At 43.9% G+C, this 17,180-nt stretch overlaps 1 protein-coding gene across 3 annotated transcripts in view; it reads left to right on the top strand.

The window, feature by feature from the left end:
• Positions 1-16,186, top strand: part of MSMB (microseminoprotein beta) — a 78,662-nt gene extending 62,476 nt beyond the window's left edge. For 2 of the 3 annotated variants that reach the window (XM_087431839.1, XM_087431840.1), the window contains 3 exons: positions 10,825-10,930; positions 12,788-12,893; positions 15,999-16,186. In XM_087431839.1, the coding sequence (XP_087287965.1) occupies positions 10,825-10,930; positions 12,788-12,893; positions 15,999-16,128 (342 nt within the window). In that variant the 3' untranslated portion in view covers positions 16,129-16,186. Of the gene's footprint in view, positions 1-7,411; positions 7,535-10,134; positions 10,140-10,824; positions 10,931-12,787; positions 12,894-15,998 lie in introns of those variants that run through there. The other variant, XM_087431841.1, reaches the window with a different exon arrangement.
• Positions 16,187-17,180: the final 994 nt, after the last annotated feature.

The following is a 17,180-nucleotide window of genomic DNA, read 5'->3' as shown; positions in this document are numbered from 1 at the left end:
GGGAAACTGCAGTCAGGGGAGGTAACACCTCTTACCACACTAGCCCAAATTCCCAGAAACAGTAACAGGAGATACAAGAATGTGTCTGAAGCACAGTAGGAAAATGTGCCTTGACCATTCTTGTCTGGGTTTATAGGTTCCACAGCCTATAAAATTATCCACAGGAACAATGTCCATTATGTAGTTTCCATTTCAAAGCTTGGCTTCCAAAGGCCATCTTAAAACAGCTTGGCAGGTTTTAGGTGGTGACAGAGGACAGCATATTCTCTCCCATTGCCACCTGATCAATCGAGTGTCAGTGGGACTGAGCTTCTGCTGGCAAAACAATATTTTCCATTTCAAAGACAGCTCATCTCAAGAGATTAAAAATTAGACCAATGATTGTTCACCAGGAACTCCTGAACATTATTAGTTATAATTATAGCAAAAAGCCTAGTTTATAGGGTGTTTTATGTTCACTCTTTGCCATTTGTCAATTCCCTGAGTCTTCGAGACAGCCCTGGAAAATAAGCCGGCTGGCCCTAATTCTGTACTTCAGACAACGACCTGAGGTCGTCCACTCTCCTTCTTCTGTCCTTTGCCCTGCTCCCTGGACTATAGTCGTTTCCCTCTGACCATGTATGGAACTCGACAATTTACTAGCTACTCAATGGATTCCCCGAATCTCAGTCCTTGTTTATAAAGTCAGAGCACACACTCCTCCAAGGGCCCCTCCAGCTCTGAGATGCTGCTGATTAAACAGTTGCTGTTTAACAGAGGTAATACGATTTGTTACAATGAAACATTTTAAAGTCTCACTTGTAAAATCGACTTGGCAAAAACAATAGATACACACAAAGGGCCAGTCATATCTTTTCTGTAGCATCTGTCTCCCTTGGGAGGCAGGAATTTATGTTAATTTAGTTACAAGACCAGCCACCTATCAATTCAGCAAACATGAATCCGCCTGGATCAAGTTAAGGAAAGTTGTATTTCTGAAAATAAGATAATCCTGGATTGGGACTTAAAAAGGAAGGATTTGCTGTGCAATCAGAAGGTGTTGAACAGGCACTGAATGAATACGTATTTATCAAACAAATGCATCAAAACTCCTGCATGTGCCCATTCTTCGCTCATCTTTTCTCAAAGGCCTATCTGTGAAATTACAGAAGAGGACCACGCTACAGGGACGTGAGATTTGGGGATCATCAGAAAAGGTGTTTCCCCAGCAGATATGACAAGATGTCACAAGATATCTCATAAAATGTGAAGTTGAAGTTACAACTGAGAGGAAATTAGCAAGAAAAACCTACATGTCCGAGATCACCCACCCATAGAGGGTAGCTGTTCCCACCTTCCCTTTTTCCCAGAATCACCAGCTGCAGACCACACGACAGGAAGGGTGTGTTCCCAGTGATGTGCGGCCTCATGCTTGTGAATTGCAGAACTCTCCCCAGTGTGAAGGCAGATGGCACATCACAGAGACATAACTGAGCAGGGCATCCCTAACATTTCCCAGAGTACAGGAGGCTTCGGCCACCAGACTCCCAGAGGAGAAGGATGCAGCAAACTGCTGTTGCTTGGTGGCACTGGCCATTATAAAAAATGATAACATCACCCTTTGTCTGGCACTGAGCTGAATGCTTTAGACACATTTCTCATTTATTTTCCATGCCAATCCTTTGAGATGGAGATCATCATCCCTATTTAATAAATGAATAAAATGAGGGTCAGAGATCTTAAGAAACTTGCCCAAGGCCACACAGCTATTTGGGGGTGGAACTTGGATTAGAACCTACTTCTGTTTTAGCATCTACACTAAATTCCTTGTTCTGGCTCTGCACTCACTAGCTCCTCAGGCAGCGTTTTCTAAAGGAGGAGGCTGTGGTCAACAGATGCAGTGAGATGATAGAGGAGAGAGTGAAGGTTGCAGCCAGCAGATCTGAATTCCAATTCAGGTACTGTCATTTGTGAGCTGTGGGACAGTGAGAAGGTCTTCCATTTCCTCATTTGTAGACTGGGAATACTTAAAGACCTCACAGGGAAAACCCCTCTTACAGCGCTGCTGCAGGGCAGCCTCTCCATACATGTTGTTCCCTTCCCCTCCCCAGTGTGGTGAAGGGACCTTGTTAGGTCGACAATCATATATGGGCTTCTTGGGAGTTTGGTACAACCTTGTGGGTTCACAGATCAGAACAAGCAGTGATTTTGTCCATATCCTCAGATTTCTCATGCCGAGCATCACAATCTAGAACGCTGAAACCCACGGGACACTACTCCCCGTAAAGACTGGGCTGTCAAACCAGCCCGCTTCCCAGGAGAGCTTCTTCACTATGTCCTTTTTAACTACAGCAGTATTACATACCAGCACAAAACTCATTGCCTCGAAAGTCCATTTCAAACGAGAGTAGTAGAATAGTTCTCTCTTGCTAGTTGGAGCCTGGGATGGCGTGGCAAATGGCCCCAGAGGCCAGTAGGGACTCGAGTGGGAAGAGGCTGGCAGAGAGCGCACAGACTCCTGGGGCAAGGAGGAGAGCACACACGTGCCTGGACAAGCATTTACAATGGTCAGCTGGTTGGGCGGACCACGGAGCGGAAGCTTTGCATCCTGTCGGGGACAAACCAATCTGTGCATGGTTATTCTGTGACAGGCTGGGAGCTCTGTCGAGACCCAGGGACTGGTCCAAACAATGAACAACACCTCTAGTGAACACAAAGGCTATCAACAAACAGCCTTGTAATAATAACTGTCATGCTCTGTTTACATAGCACTTCACAGTTTGTACAACCCCGTCCACGTGTATGCTTTGATTTAAACCTTACTGCGGGCCCGCTGGCTGCCATCGTGGTTCTCAGCTTATGCAACAGCAGCAGCACAGCTATGGCTCCCATTTATTCTATGTTATTTTTTTTTGGTGAGGAAGATTGGCCCTGAGCTAACAGCTGCCAATCCTCCTCTTTTTGCTGAGAAAGACTGGCCCTGGGCTAACATCCGTGCCCATCTTCCTCCACTTTATATGGGACGCCGCCACAGCGTGGCTTGCCAAGGGGTGCATTGGTGCGCACCCGGCATCCGAACCGGCGAACCCCAGGCCGCCACAGTGGAGCGCGCACTTAACCACTTGCGCCACCGGGCCTGCCCTATGGCTCCCATTTAGAGTGCCCGTGTTGGGCGTCAGGAACTGTGCGAAGCACATTATGGTCAGTCATTCATTCAATAAGTATTTGTCAAGTCCCAACTACTTGCCAGGCACTTTTCTGAGTGTTGGGAATAAAGCCAGGAGCAGAAGAGTCCAAGCGCCTGCCCTAAAGGAGCCAAGGTCTAGTTGGGGGAGGCAGATGATGACAGATAAGCAGGTCTCTGTGTCTTAGGTGAGGTGATGATCTGTGCCTTGTAGGAAAATAAAACAGGGTAGGTGGGAAGGAAGGAGTGTGAGGGCTGGTGTGTGGGTGTGAGGCTGTGCAGTCCTCAGGGAAGGACTCACTGAGTGGGTGACATTCAAGTAGAGATCCGAGGTGTCTGAGGGCCAGCAAGGAGGGCGAGGGCAGCTGGGATGGAGTGCGTGAGGGGCCCATAAGGGAGATGAGGCCAGAGGGGTAAGGGGACGAGGGTCACGGAGAAGCTGATGGCCCTGAAAATTCTCCAGCTGGGCCTCTGAGCAAGACAAGAAGCTGCTGTAGGAGAGACCAGATCTGACTTTACTTTTAGCATGTTTTATCTCATTTAATTTTCAGAACAACTCCACAAAGCAAGTGCTATTATAATCCCCATTTTAGATAAATAATTAGGTACAGAGAGGTTAAATAACTTGCCCAAGATCACATAGTAAACATTTTGCAACCAGGATTCCAGCCCAGGTCTGTCTACCTGTGTAGCCCGCGATCCTACACCCTCCCTAATTGGTGCAAACTGTCAAACACCAGGAAACTTGTGCCTCTCGTTTCAAGCATGTTGCGCAGGATCACACACCCAGGAAGCCATGGAGTAGCTGGCCTATTTGAAGCCCTTTTGTTTCTTGGACTGATCTCGGTTATTTGTTTATATTTTATCATTTCCACCCTTATGGGAAAAGGTATGGGACAACTATGTAAAATATTTAAAAAGTGGTATAAATCCTAGACTTCCAACTACACCAGATTTACCACACACACACACACACACACACACACACACACACACAGAAATGAATAGAAAATGTATCGAGGACCTTTATAAAAAAGCTACCTAATGAAGGTCGTCAATTACGAAGAGGTTAGGCAATGTCTGGTGTTACTCTGGGCGAGTGACAGAGCTGGTGTGAGATATCACATGTCGGTGTGCCTACATTTGCCTTACCCTGCTTCAAAAGTAAAATGGGTAGAAAAGGCCCAGACAGCCCAGTGGAATGGTGTTAAATGGGAACTGGACACACCAAATGGTGCGTATAAAAACTGATGAAATCAGAATAAGATCTGTAGCTTAGTTATAGTATTGTACTATTGTACCAATGTCAATTTCTTGGTTTTGAAAATGTACGAAAGTTATTTAAGGTGTTATCATTGGGGAAGCTGCGTAAAGGTACACAGAACTCTCTGTACTATTTTTGCAACTTGTGAGTCTTAAATTATTTCAAGATAGAAAGTTTTCTAAAAATTGAGAATGGGGCTCAAAGGCATGTGAACACAGAAAGAATGGAGCATCAAGAGAAGAAGCCAAGATTTCAGAATTGTATTCTGAAAAGCATGCACACACGTGTATGTGTAGACCAGCTTTGCAAAGGTAGATATTGAAAGTCAGTAACAGCCATGAGTTTTATCGAGAGGAGCTGAGAGACTAGGAGACAGGTGGAAGAGAGGCACTTTTTAAAAATGGTTTCATCCTGTGCATGCACTACCTATTTAGAATTAAGATGTTTTGAAATGTTTAAGATGTTTTGAACCCGGGAAAGAGGCTTCAAGATCTTTCTAGCTGTTACCTAGACATAAATAAAGACAAAAACCGTGTAATAACTACCTGATAGATCTAAGTAAAAGTTTAAAATCTCTATATGTCAAAACACATCACTTTAAAGGTAAAAATAGAAATGAGGAAAATTTCTCATTCCTTAGGTCTAACTCCAGAGTTAATGTTCTGACTATAAGAAAGGAAGAAAAATATTTGTAATGTATGTGACAGTTGAATATTAATATCGTAATATATTAAGAGCATATTTACTAATCCATAAGAAAAATATAAATACCCTAAAACAGAAAAATAGGTAAAGGACATGAGTGAATGGGCTACTCACAAAAGAAGAAATACAGTTGGCCGATAAATATGCCAAAAAATGTCTAGCCTTGCCAATCATCAAAGAAAAGTAAATTAAAACAAAATAAGGTTTTCCACCTATCAGATTAGCAAGTAATGAAATAATAATACATTTAACCCAGAAATTCTACCTCTACAAATTTATCCTAAGGAAATTAGCATTAGTGTGGGGAAATTTTTATCTAAAGGATAAAATTCCTAATTTAGTGTTCCTAATTTTAAAAAAAAGTCAGAAACAACGTGAGCGTTCCACAAGAGGAGATTGAGCAAATAAATGAGGGCTCGGCCGCTCTGTGGAATAAAGTTTTGCCATTAAAATAGTGATCAGACCTGCATTTATTGATACGCAAGGACAGTCATAGCATCGCTAAATGAGAAAAGCAGATTGTATAACAGTATGCTATAACCTACGTACAGCGGTATGACTGGTGTCCTTATAAGAAGAGGGAATTTGGACACAGACATCCACATACACAGAGGGAAGACCAGGTGAAAACAGAGGGAGAAGGCAGCCCTCTGCAAGCCAAGGAGAGAGGCCTCAGAAGAAAACCACCCTGAGGACACCCTGACCTCTGACTTCTAGCCTCCAGAACTGTGAGACAATCCACTTCTGTTGTTTAAGCCCCTCAGTCTGAGGTATCTTGTTATGGCAACCCTAGCTGGCTGATACAAATGGTAAGTCCCTCAGGTGTACCAGGAGATTCTGCTTGTTGCCGCTCCCCAAAGGACATCCTGGGCATGATGAGGGCAAGCAGGAGTTTTTGGAAGATCATTGTTGAACAAAGAGAAGGAAGGCTTGTTTGATGCAGCAGGGAATAACGAGTTAAGATTCAAGAAGAGTTTTAGAAAGTTCAAGCTGTTTGAGCCCACGTGGCTTGTCAAGGGAACCCAGGCGCCCAGAGCTGCCCTCTCCTGCGTGGAGGGTGGCCTGGGGCATTTCTGCTCTCTCAGAGTAGACTCTACCGGCAGTGCCCTGGTGGGCCGCAGGGCTGACCCGGTAAGCTATTCTTCTGTCTTCTGGAAGCCCAGCTTCACCACCTGGCTGTGTGAGCAGCATCCCTAAGCCTCCGTTTCTTTGCGTGTGAAATCAAATAAGGTAACATGTCACGTGTCTAGCCATCCACCCAGCATAGGGTGAAGGCTCAAGAAAGGGGAGTTCTCCTCTCCTCTGCTCTTTCATGTCAAAGGGAAATGAATATCAGGGGTGGGGACAACAAGGGTAAACACAGAATTGGGGTGGAGGCCTGGTTTATGAAGAACTCATAAACCATCTGAAACCATAGTTTCCTGTTGATAGTTAACTCTGTAAACACTAAACGTGTCCTTGGCGTGTTATCTTTCCTAATGATGCCAAAAGTGTGGTTGTCCTCTCCTATATAAGTTTGGTGTGACTGTCCCTGGATGCACACACCTGTTAGGACTCCTGCTCATCACAATGGTAGGTAACTGGTTCCATACATAAAGGCCAGAAAAGAAAAAGAGATATATATTCCTTATTTTAATGTGCTATGATGTGTGTTTCTATTGGTTACTATTTAATGGTAAATGTGACCCACTTATGAATCTTCTATAGATTACTTGCAATTCAACGTGTAGAGTGTAACGAGTGTCTAGGAGCTTGGAAAAATCATAGTGAAATTTAGCACTATTTCTATTCTCTAAGATCAAAGCTGTTATTTCTTCTAGTAACTTTGGGATTCAATTAGCTTTCATATGTGTCTCTAACTCTTAGGCCCTGAGTGAGCGATTTGTGAAATTAAATATATTTTCAGAACTACAGCACTGCATCATTTTGCAGATGAGGAAACCGAGCCTACGGAGGAGAAGAAGCTGCTGTGGGGGTCTCACCACAAGCCTGTGGGGGAGCTGACACTTGAACTCAGGTGTCCCTCTCTCTAGGCCAAGGGGTCCCAAATTAGGCTTTATAGTGGATCTTTGAAAAATGCTGATACCTGACTCCCACCTCAGACACTCTGATTTAATTGGTCTGCAGAGAGGCCTGAGAATCGTGGTTTTTAAAACCTGCCTAGGTGATTTTAATGTTTAGCAAAATTTGGGAACTATGTTGTACTGAGAAAGAATTTTGCATGAAAATCTATAAAAACCCATCCAGGCCTCCTTTCTCTCTTTAATTCAAACTTGATATGTTTAATTCAAACTTGAAAGGACATTCTCAAAATTACCTTTGCTAGAGCCAGGAAAAGAGAATGAACTTGGCTGTTCTCAGGGGTGCAAAGGAGAAAAGGAAGGAAGTGGCCAGCGGCACAGGCAGAGGCAAGTGAGGTCGGAGAGGGGTCTCAGGAATGGACCCTGGGCCTCCCTTGGCCATGCCTCAGAAACTGTCTTGAGACAGAGCTGGGAACGGCAGAAAAACAGTGGGCTGGGGTCCTCCCTGCTCCACTCAGCCTCCCTCCTCCAGCCTCAGCAGGAACTTTGTAAGCTGCAGGCCAGGCAATGCCCCTGCCCTGCTTGAGACCCTTGAAGATGCCCGACTCTTGATCGTGCTAGGCAAGACCCTTTGAGGAGCAGCAACTCTACTAAAGAGACCCAATTCCAGGGGCGCTGCCAGCCTGCTTCACCTCAAGGCCAGGCACGAAGCCGCACCTTCTAGAAAACCCTAACCAATGCCTGCCCATGGCTCCACTGTCTCCTGTGCCTGCACCTGTCAGGGCTCGTGTTTACTGAATGCGGGAAAGGAAGCAAAGAAGAGAGCGAGAGAAGGTGGGAGAATGGACTATGGGGACAGGAAGGGACTTCAGAGTTTCTCTACTCAGCGGTGGTCCTCAGACCAGCAGCTTTGGCATCACCGGGGAACTTGCTAGAATTGCAGACTCTTAAGTCCCACCAAGCAGAATCTGTATTTTAACAAAATCTCCCAGGGAGTCATATGTACACTAAAGCAGCACTGGTTTTAATAATTTTTTCTGTGCTTCTCAGCTGGGAGACTTGGTAAAGATGCAAAGGCCCTGACCCTGTCCTTCTTCAATGAGCCTGAGACTGTGCATTCCTTATTAGCTCCCTGGGGGGTTCTGATGGCCACCCAAGTGGGAGAACCCCTCTTTTTACAGAGGAGGAAACTGAGGCCCAGAAAGGGAGAGAGACTCTAAGTGGCAGGCTATTTGTGAGATATCGTCAGCTGGTTAATCTCAAAACTGAATAATTTGCTCTCCCCCATCACCATGTTTGGACTCCACCCCCAAGTCATTCATCTGGTGTCTCTGCTCGGAGCTGAGGGAGATCTGGGAATTCTGCATCCCTCACTCACCCTGAGCTGTAGCCCTGGCCTGTCTCCATTGACTCCTCTGTTCCATGACTCAGTGAAACAATACTTCTAAGATTCTTGTGATCACCAACGCCCCCCCAGGGGCTCTCTTTCTGGATGAAGGGAGCAGAAATTCTGCCAACAAGCCTGGCTTTTTGTTTTTTGAGGAAAAAATTCAGGTTTCCACAATGATCTTAAGCTGAAGATTATGCAAAAGAATGACACAGAGAGAATGGTGCAACCTTAAGTTCTGGTGTGAGCCCAAAGTATTAAGGTTTCTTGTAAAAGCTGATGTGTTTCTTTTGATTATAAATAATGCATTCCACTGTAGACAATTTAGAAAATAAGAGGAAAAGCTCAAAGAAGAAAATTGTCATAATCCCATAGCTCAAAAATGACTTGTTAAAATTTGGTACACAACCTTCTGGTACAATCTGTCTCTGAGCATCTCCCTCTATATTCTTTTATCTCCTCAGCTTACCTTTTTTTTTTTCCGAGTCACCATGTTCTCAACTAGCCCTGTTCTTGGGCATTTTGGTTATTTCCATTTTCCCACTGCAGTGAGCATCCTTGAGGAGAAGTCTATCTCCATCTCTGTGCCATTCTTCTTAGGATCAAGTCTGAGAAGTGAAAAGGTGAAGTCAGATGTAAATAGTTTTAAGAATTTGGATATACACTATCAAATTGCTGTCCATAAAAATTGTTCCAACATAAACCATCCCTTGCATTTCGCTTCCCATATATGCCTCTATTTCCCTCTAGTTTATTAGGAATTAAATAATTATGCTTGCCATCCCATGCTGGTTCTAGTTTATCTAAATATTTACATTTCTTGCGTTATCAGTGAGTCGAGCTTTTTCATGTGTTTATTCATCATTTCTATTTGGATCTGTGTATGTGTGTGGGAAATGCCACTTTATTTCTTTTGCCATTTTTCTACTAGGATGTTTTTCTTTTTCTCATTGATATATAGAAACTCTTCATATAATGATGTTGTTCTCCAAATTTAGTAATTGCTTTTTAATTTTGTTTATGGACTTACAAATTTACATATTCAAATCTATTTCTTTTTCTTTTATGCTTAGAATAAGTTAAATATTTACCTATATTTTCTGTGATTAGTTTATGATCTTAATGTAAAAATCTAACTTTTGAATCCTTTAGAATTTATTTCATTGTGGGAACTAAGGTAGGAAATTAACTTTGTTTCTTCTGGTTCTAATGCCATTTATTGAATAATCATTTTCTACAGATTTAAAAGACTAAGTTTTTTTTATAATAAACTTTTATATATGTTTATAAATACACTTTCTGGGTTTTCTATTTTGTTCCCTTTATTTGTCTTTCTTTTTTATTTTTTTTTCAATTATTTTATTGAGGTCATATCGTTTATAACTGTAATTTCAGGTGCACGTTATTGTATATCAGTTTCTGTATGGACTGCATTGTGCTCACCACCAGTAGTCTAATTTTTATCCCTCACCATACAAATACGCCCCTTTACCCCTTTCGCCCACCCTCCCTCCCCCTTGTCTTTCTATTCTTATATCAGTAACTGCACTACTTCAAGTAGCATCAGTTCATAATTAATTTTAGACATTTACAGAACAAGTACCCTCACCCCATCTTCCTTTTTAAAAGGTTCCTGAAAATTCCCACATTAAAGTTTGTTTATTTAGCTTGCTCATCTCAAAATGATGACAAGGGCAACCTGATACTTTTCTTTGTCCTGCAGATCCAGTATCAGCCTGGATAAACTGATATGTTCCTGCAGCCATCAATGGTGCCTTATCTTCTGGAAAATGAAATTCTTAGCTTCATGGTCTAAGAACTCTGACTTACCCAGTTAGCTCCATCAAGTCTCCTCTTATGTTTTCTTTCTCTCTGTATCTTTGTCAATGTCTATCATCTTCCCGAAACTCTTCCATTCCCTCATTTCTGTCCTCTAAATTATACGTACTCTGCAAAGTGGCTAAAAATAAACTATCTACAAGGGTTTCCTGAACTTCCTCTGTAATGAAATAGCACACTATCCTCATTGCTTTATTACTTTTGACTCATATTTGGCTCTTTGTCCAGGTATTTTAGTAACTTGAGTAGATCTTGTTCCTTTGGTAGCCAATCTGAGAATAGAAGCTTCACCTTTAAACTGCTAGCTAGAGCCCAGCAGGGATCCTGGAACAGGACACTCAGTCTATGATTACCAGCCCAGCAGGGACCCCCATATAGGACACTCAGTCAATGATTACCACCTGAATTCATTCGTTCTCCTTCCCGACCCTTCTTTCCATTATAGAATGCTCTTCTGTGCAGCCTCCTGGTTTCAGCCACCTTCGTGACTTTATGCAATGCCCAGTGCTATGTCATACTTAATGAGAACACTCCAGACAATTTATCTAATGGTAAGTCCTGACTTTTCTATGTTTATCATGTTGTTGCAGCCTAGTAGATGTAACCTGCTGGCAGATGAAGGCCTTTGAATATTCGACGCAAAATAACCAATAACCATTCAATAGATAAGAGAAGTAAGGTGATTTTTACTTGAGCCAGAGTGAGGATTATAACCTGGAAGGCCTTAGAAAGCATTCCAGAGAAGCATGGTTTTCATTGCAGTCTTATATCGTTTAAGAACAAAGAACATACATTAAACACAGACAGGATACATTTTTATCAAAATCTCAAAGAGATATTCAATTGCAAATCAGCAGTTCAAAGTGACCGTGATGTCAGGAAAGGGACTGATCTGGGTGTTACCAATAGGGCGTTACCAATAGGGGCAGGAGGGGAAGTATGCGTTTTTGTGTGTGTGTGTGTGAGGAAGATCAGCCCTGAGCTAACATCCATGCTAATCCTCCTCTTTTTGCTGAGGAAGACCGGCTCTGAGCTAACATCTATTGCCAATCCTCCTCCTTTTTTTCCCCAAAGCCCCAGTAGATAGTTGTATGTCATAGTTGCACATCCTTCTAGTTGCTGTATGTGGGATGCTGCCTCAGCATGGCCAGAGAAGCGGTGCGTCAGTGCGCACCCAGGATCCAAACCCGGGCCGCCAGTAGCAGAGCGCGAGCACTTAACCGCTAAGCCACGGGGCCAGCCGAAGTATGCATTCTTATCTTAAGAGAGTGTGTTCTTCACTTTAGTGATTAAGCAGATGTACAATGTATGTTTGACAGGCTGTTTAAGTCAGGCTTTTTAGTTCAAGCCGAATCAGTTTTGAACCCAAATAGCTACCCCATATACCTCAATATGTGAAAATCTCTTGTCAGACTCTACATGAGAAGGAGGGTTAGGGCAGATATAGAAATGGAGTAAAATGATAGACTTAAATTTGCCATTTATATCAGACAGTGGTTCTCAACCTAAGCTGTATGAGAATTGCCTGGAAAGCTTTTGAAACGTAACACTCAGGCCTCATCCAAGACCAGGTAAATAAAATCTCTGGGGTAGGAGCTGGACATTTCAAAGCTTCTCATTTGACTCCTACATGCAGCCAGAGGACCGCTGATTATTCCAAAGCAGTACTTCTCAAACTTTAACGTGCGTGCAACCCTGAGACCCTTGTTCAAATACAGGTTCTCACTCTGTGGTCCTGGAGTGGGAGTGAAAGTCTACACGTCTAACACGGCCTCAGGTGTTGCCAATGCTTCTAGTCCCTCAGCACACTGGGACCACCAAGCATCTGCAGCAGTGCTTCTCACCCTTGGTCGAAGATTTGAATCACTTGGGGAGCTTTCAAAAAATGTGGCGCCTGGGCCCCATGCCCAGAGTCTTCTTTCATTGTTCTAGGGTGGGACCCAGGCATAGATTTTTTTTAAATACCCAAGATGTTTCACATGTGCATTCGGGGCTGAGGACCAAAGCAAAAACAAGTAGAGAAATGAGGCATTTATCCAGAGATAATCCAGCAGAAAAAACTTGGCTTCAAGTACCCCAGGCTCATAATAGTAATTTGATTAAAGATGAGGCTCTTATTTTTTCTTGAAATTGTCTGTTTAGAAATAAAATCTGAAAGGATTTAAGCTTTCCGTAAGAAAACTTGATCAGTGGCATGAACTGGACGGTCCTGGAATTTAGCTGCAGGTAAACATAGAAGCACTTTTCTTAGATGCCTTTAAAATCAATGAGACTCTCCCTGTTTAGGACAGGAATCCTAGAGGCAGGGAAGTTTTGGTTTCCACGATCTTCAGACTGGCCTAGGTTGTGCCTGGTTCTGGTTGCCTGACTTGGGGACTCCATTGATGATGCCGTGTGAATTATTTTAGAATGCAAGGATCTGGATGGAGTCACACACCCGATGAACTCAACGTGGAAGACTGAAAGCTGTGTGGAGTGTTCTTGTGGGCAAGACGAAATTAACTGTTGCAACACGTAAGACTCAAACCAGCAGGGCCAAGACGGGAATGCAGCTGCTGTTGGGCTGCCCTTTGAGTAACACCCATTCCCTCTTTCAAAATCCCATCCTGCAGGGGATTTAGTTTTCAGTTCTATTTCTTTCTTTCTTTTTTTCTATTGTGGTAAAATACACATAACATAAAATTGAGTGTTTTAACCATTTTTAAGTGTAAAATTCAGTGGCATTAAGTATGTTCACATTTTTGTGCAACCATCTCCAGAAGTTTTTCATCTTCCCAAATTGAAACTCCATACCTGTTAAACAACAACTCTCCATTCCCTCCTCCCCCCAGTCCCTGGTAACCATCATTCTACTCTTTGTCTCTATGAATTTGATGACTCTAAGTGGAATTGTACAGTATTTGTCCTTTTGTGACTGGCTTATTTCAGTATAACGTCCTCAAGGATCATCCATGTTGTAGCATGTCTCAGAATTTCCTCCCTTTTTAAGGCTGAGTGATGTTCCATTGTATATATAGAGAGATATATACCACATTTTTTAATCCATTCCTCTGTTGATGGACACTTGGGTTGCTTCCACCTCCCTCTTATTTCTTTTATGCTGTTTTTGAAACATGATAAATATCTTTATTATTAAATACCTATATCCAGATGAGTTGCTGAAGACAGGAAAGGGTACCTAATGGTCTGAAGCTATTCTAGGGGTTACTAGAAGTTCACTTCACTTCCAGAAGTTCACTTCAGCCTTGGCCTGTGGTGATTTGCAAGAACAGAAGTGGATCTGAACACAGGCAGAGGGAATGGATGTGAGGCATAAAGGATGATCTGTAGTGTGCCTTGTACTCTAAACCCTATGTTGCTTTACTGCTCAAGTTTAACTCAGGGCAGCCCAAAGGTCGTGCAGATGTGTTCTGCTAGGTTGCTGTGGACACCAAAGATCTTGTACTTAGGCTGACAGAACAGAGAATACCTGCAGTGTTGCCCTAATTTTCCTGTTTCCTCAGCACCTATATCCATACTAGCCACTCCCCACCCCCAACATGATGTTTTTATGTTAGCCTTAGCCTGTAGTGTTTTGCAAGAACAGGAGTGGCTTTGATGACAGAAGCATTGGCATAAAGTAGTGTTTCCCACACTTGCCTGATCACAAACTCATCTAGGAAGCTTGATGAAATACAGACTCCTGGGGCTTACCCCAGAACCTACTGAATTGGAATGTATAGGAAGCTAAGGAATCTGAATTTTAACAAGTGCTTCAGAGAGTCTTATGACACCATCAGTGAGTAGAGGAGTGAGCACTTGACTTAGAACATTCAAGTGCTGCTGAAGTTTAAGTGTCCAGAAGGTTCTGAACATATTCATTGAGTATCCCCCATGATAAGTGCTTCATAGAACACGAGGAATATCAGATCCGGAGACTGGCTGGCTGGCTGCCCGAAGCAGGTTCCCAGCTATGGCCTCGGCTGGGTCACTGCATCTTACAACTGAATCTTGATTTTGTGGTTCCAGAAATTTGACATTGTCTTTGCATCAAGTGTTAACGTGGCTCCGGAGTGTGGTTGTGTGGGCTAGGTTAAGGGCTGGTGAGCCATTCGTCCCTGACGTCGGAGCGCACCTCCTAAGTGGTCAAAGCATCCACCTCACTCGGATTTGACGCCCCTCCACCCCAGTCAGTGTTGCGTCATCACAGCCATATCATTACGACTCTCTTCTAGGGTTCGGTGGACCTAGCGTAGAAAAGAGGGAAGTGGGAGGAGCCTGGATGCTGGAACCAGAGTCACTGAGTCTGACTCTCCATTCCCTTGTATGCCAGCCGTGTGACTCGGGATAAGTTTTTTAATCTCTCTGAGCCTCAGTTTCTTCATTGTAAAGTAGGGATAATCAGGTGGATGTGAGAGTTAAATGAGATTTTGCATAGAAATTCATTAGCTCAACAAATATTTAATGCCTTCTGTATGCCACTTCTGTGTCCCTCGAGCCTGGGATAGTAACTGACACCCAGTCAGGGCTCAAGGTGTCCCTTTCTCTTTCCTGCCGCGTTGCCTATCCTATTTGGCACACTGATCCAAGTGGAGGAAATGTGCACATTTCTCCCTACTGTTCATAGCCAACTCCTTTTCCCTGTAATTTCTAACAGCCTATCAAGTTTCTCTCGTGAACTTTTTTTTTTTGGCCATGGCAAAATACAGGTTTTGATTAAATTTTCTCTGGGAGAATTTTTTGACCCATTGCACTCTCTAGGGGACACTGTCCAGATCTCAAGCTGCCCAGTGCCAATCAAGCCTGAGGTTGGAGGCCCAAGGCCAGGCTGCTCTGGCCTCCCCACTGCCCAGGCCCCCACCCCTGGTGCCCTGAGAAAGTCTTTTTCCAATCCTCATTTTGGTTTCCACATTACCCTTTGGGAAGAGGATTGAAATGTCCTCTTTTGTTAAAATAAGTCACCATTTGGAAGGAAACACTGTCACAAAGGCCCTGGGAATGGCTGCTTCTGTGTCCACTTTAGGGAAGGGCAATTTAAATCTGGGGTTGATGGATGGGTTTCATGAGAGCCATGAGCCCTAAAATTGTTTGCATCCTTGAAAATGTGGGTGGATTTTCGCAGGGAGATGGTCCCCAATTTTCATCAGCTTCTCCCTGGGCTCCATGATCCTGGCCTGGAGTGACTCTTTGTTCCTGTTGACTGTGCCAGCTCCTAGTCTAACAGGCCTCCATGCCAGGGTTGGGACAACCGTTCCTTTCCCACATTCGAGCAGCCATACTGCTGGCCACTTCCTGAGCAGGGAGGGCAAGAAGAGCCCAGTCAGAACAAGCTGCCTGGCCCCAGAGTAGCCCAGACCTGCCTCTGGGCCTGTCAGAACTTGCTGCTGTCCTTCTGTGCATGCAGGATGGAATTTAGGAACGATGTCAGACATGGTCCATGTGTTCATAGTCCAGGGTCTACGTGTTTGGGTCCAGGTTCCTGAAAGTGGCACTGTGGAGTTGCCAGCCAAGGGGTAACCTTAAGTTGGTGAGGGGCGTCCCGGTCAGCTGGAGTGTGGGTTGCTTCTGGCACAGAGCTCGCCCTGGGTAGGCTGGGCATCCTATCCCTTCTAACAGGCTTTGCTTTTGTCTCAATGACAGTGTTGCTGTACCTGTGGGTTATGACAAAATCAAGTGCCAGAAAATCTTTAACAAGGAGACCTGCAGCTACAAGGTGGTGGAGCGGGAGAACGCAGAAAAGATCTGTTCTGTTAGTGGATGGATACTGTAACGTGCTTCTAGAGGGCCCAGGTCCTCCCAGGCCAGACCTCATTCTCCTGTGGCCTCTAACAGTCTATGCTTGTGTAATCCTACCTATCAGTAAAAAAAATGTTTGAGCAAACACTTGAATGGGTGTATTTTTAATTCAGAAATTGTGTGCATTGATATAATACACATTATAAAGCATGCAAACATTTAAAGGAGGAGACAAAAAATAAATATGAATGAAAGTTACTGTTTTCCCTATACTCCAATAGATCACTGTGCATCGTACTCAGGGGACCACTGCCGCTTCTGTGGCTTCTGATATGTCTGCACTCTGCTGCCCGGGTGTCCCACCATCTGGCAAACAATTCAAAAAATAAACGTGTCTTTGAGATGAAATCAGATGCTTTCTTTTCTTTGAGGATTTCATGTTTATCCTTCCTTCCTCTTCTTCAGGGATTGTCCTTCATGTTCACATACCTCTGTGTTTGCCAGAGGTTAGAGCAGCTTAGAGCAGGGCAGCCTGGAAGAAGTACCTACAGGACCACACGCCATCTGATGGGATATTAAAAGGCCGGGGGATCTGCCTTGTGGATGGGGGACAGCTTGGGTGCAGGACTCCCGGATCAATTGTTTGTTGCTATATATAGACCACCCCAAAACTTAGGGACTTAAAGCAGTGACAATGCTGTTTCTGTGTTAGAGAACCCTTGTTCACTCAACAGGCCTTTACTGAGTGCCTGGGCCTGGGGCTACAGCAGTGAATCAGAGAGACCAGGTCCCTGCTCTCCTGGGGCTTAGAGTAGGATGTGTGTGTACGTGACAGATCACAAGCAAGCAAACAGTCCTCTGTTGAACAATCTGTGGGCAGTCAGTGAAGAGCTTTATTTCCCCTCTGCCCCCTAACCCTACCTGTTCAAATAGGCTCTGTGGACCAGTTGAGCAATCTAGTCAGCCCTTTAGTTTTGTTGGTTACCCTAAGATAATAAAACAGTGCTCTGGTCACTTTTAGTTATAAAAAGTCTGAATTCAGAGTCTGCATCTGACTTGAGGGGATGGGGGACAGGAGAGGGTACA

The sequence above is a fragment of the Ceratotherium simum genome, chromosome 6 (genome assembly GCF_057802395.1).
Source record: "Ceratotherium simum simum isolate JZ-2026a chromosome 6, ASM5780239v1, whole genome shotgun sequence".
NCBI lineage: Eukaryota > Metazoa > Chordata > Mammalia > Perissodactyla > Rhinocerotidae > Ceratotherium > Ceratotherium simum.
The sequence above is the reverse complement of the archived record's forward strand: the minus strand, read 5'-3'. Positions and strand labels throughout refer to the sequence as shown.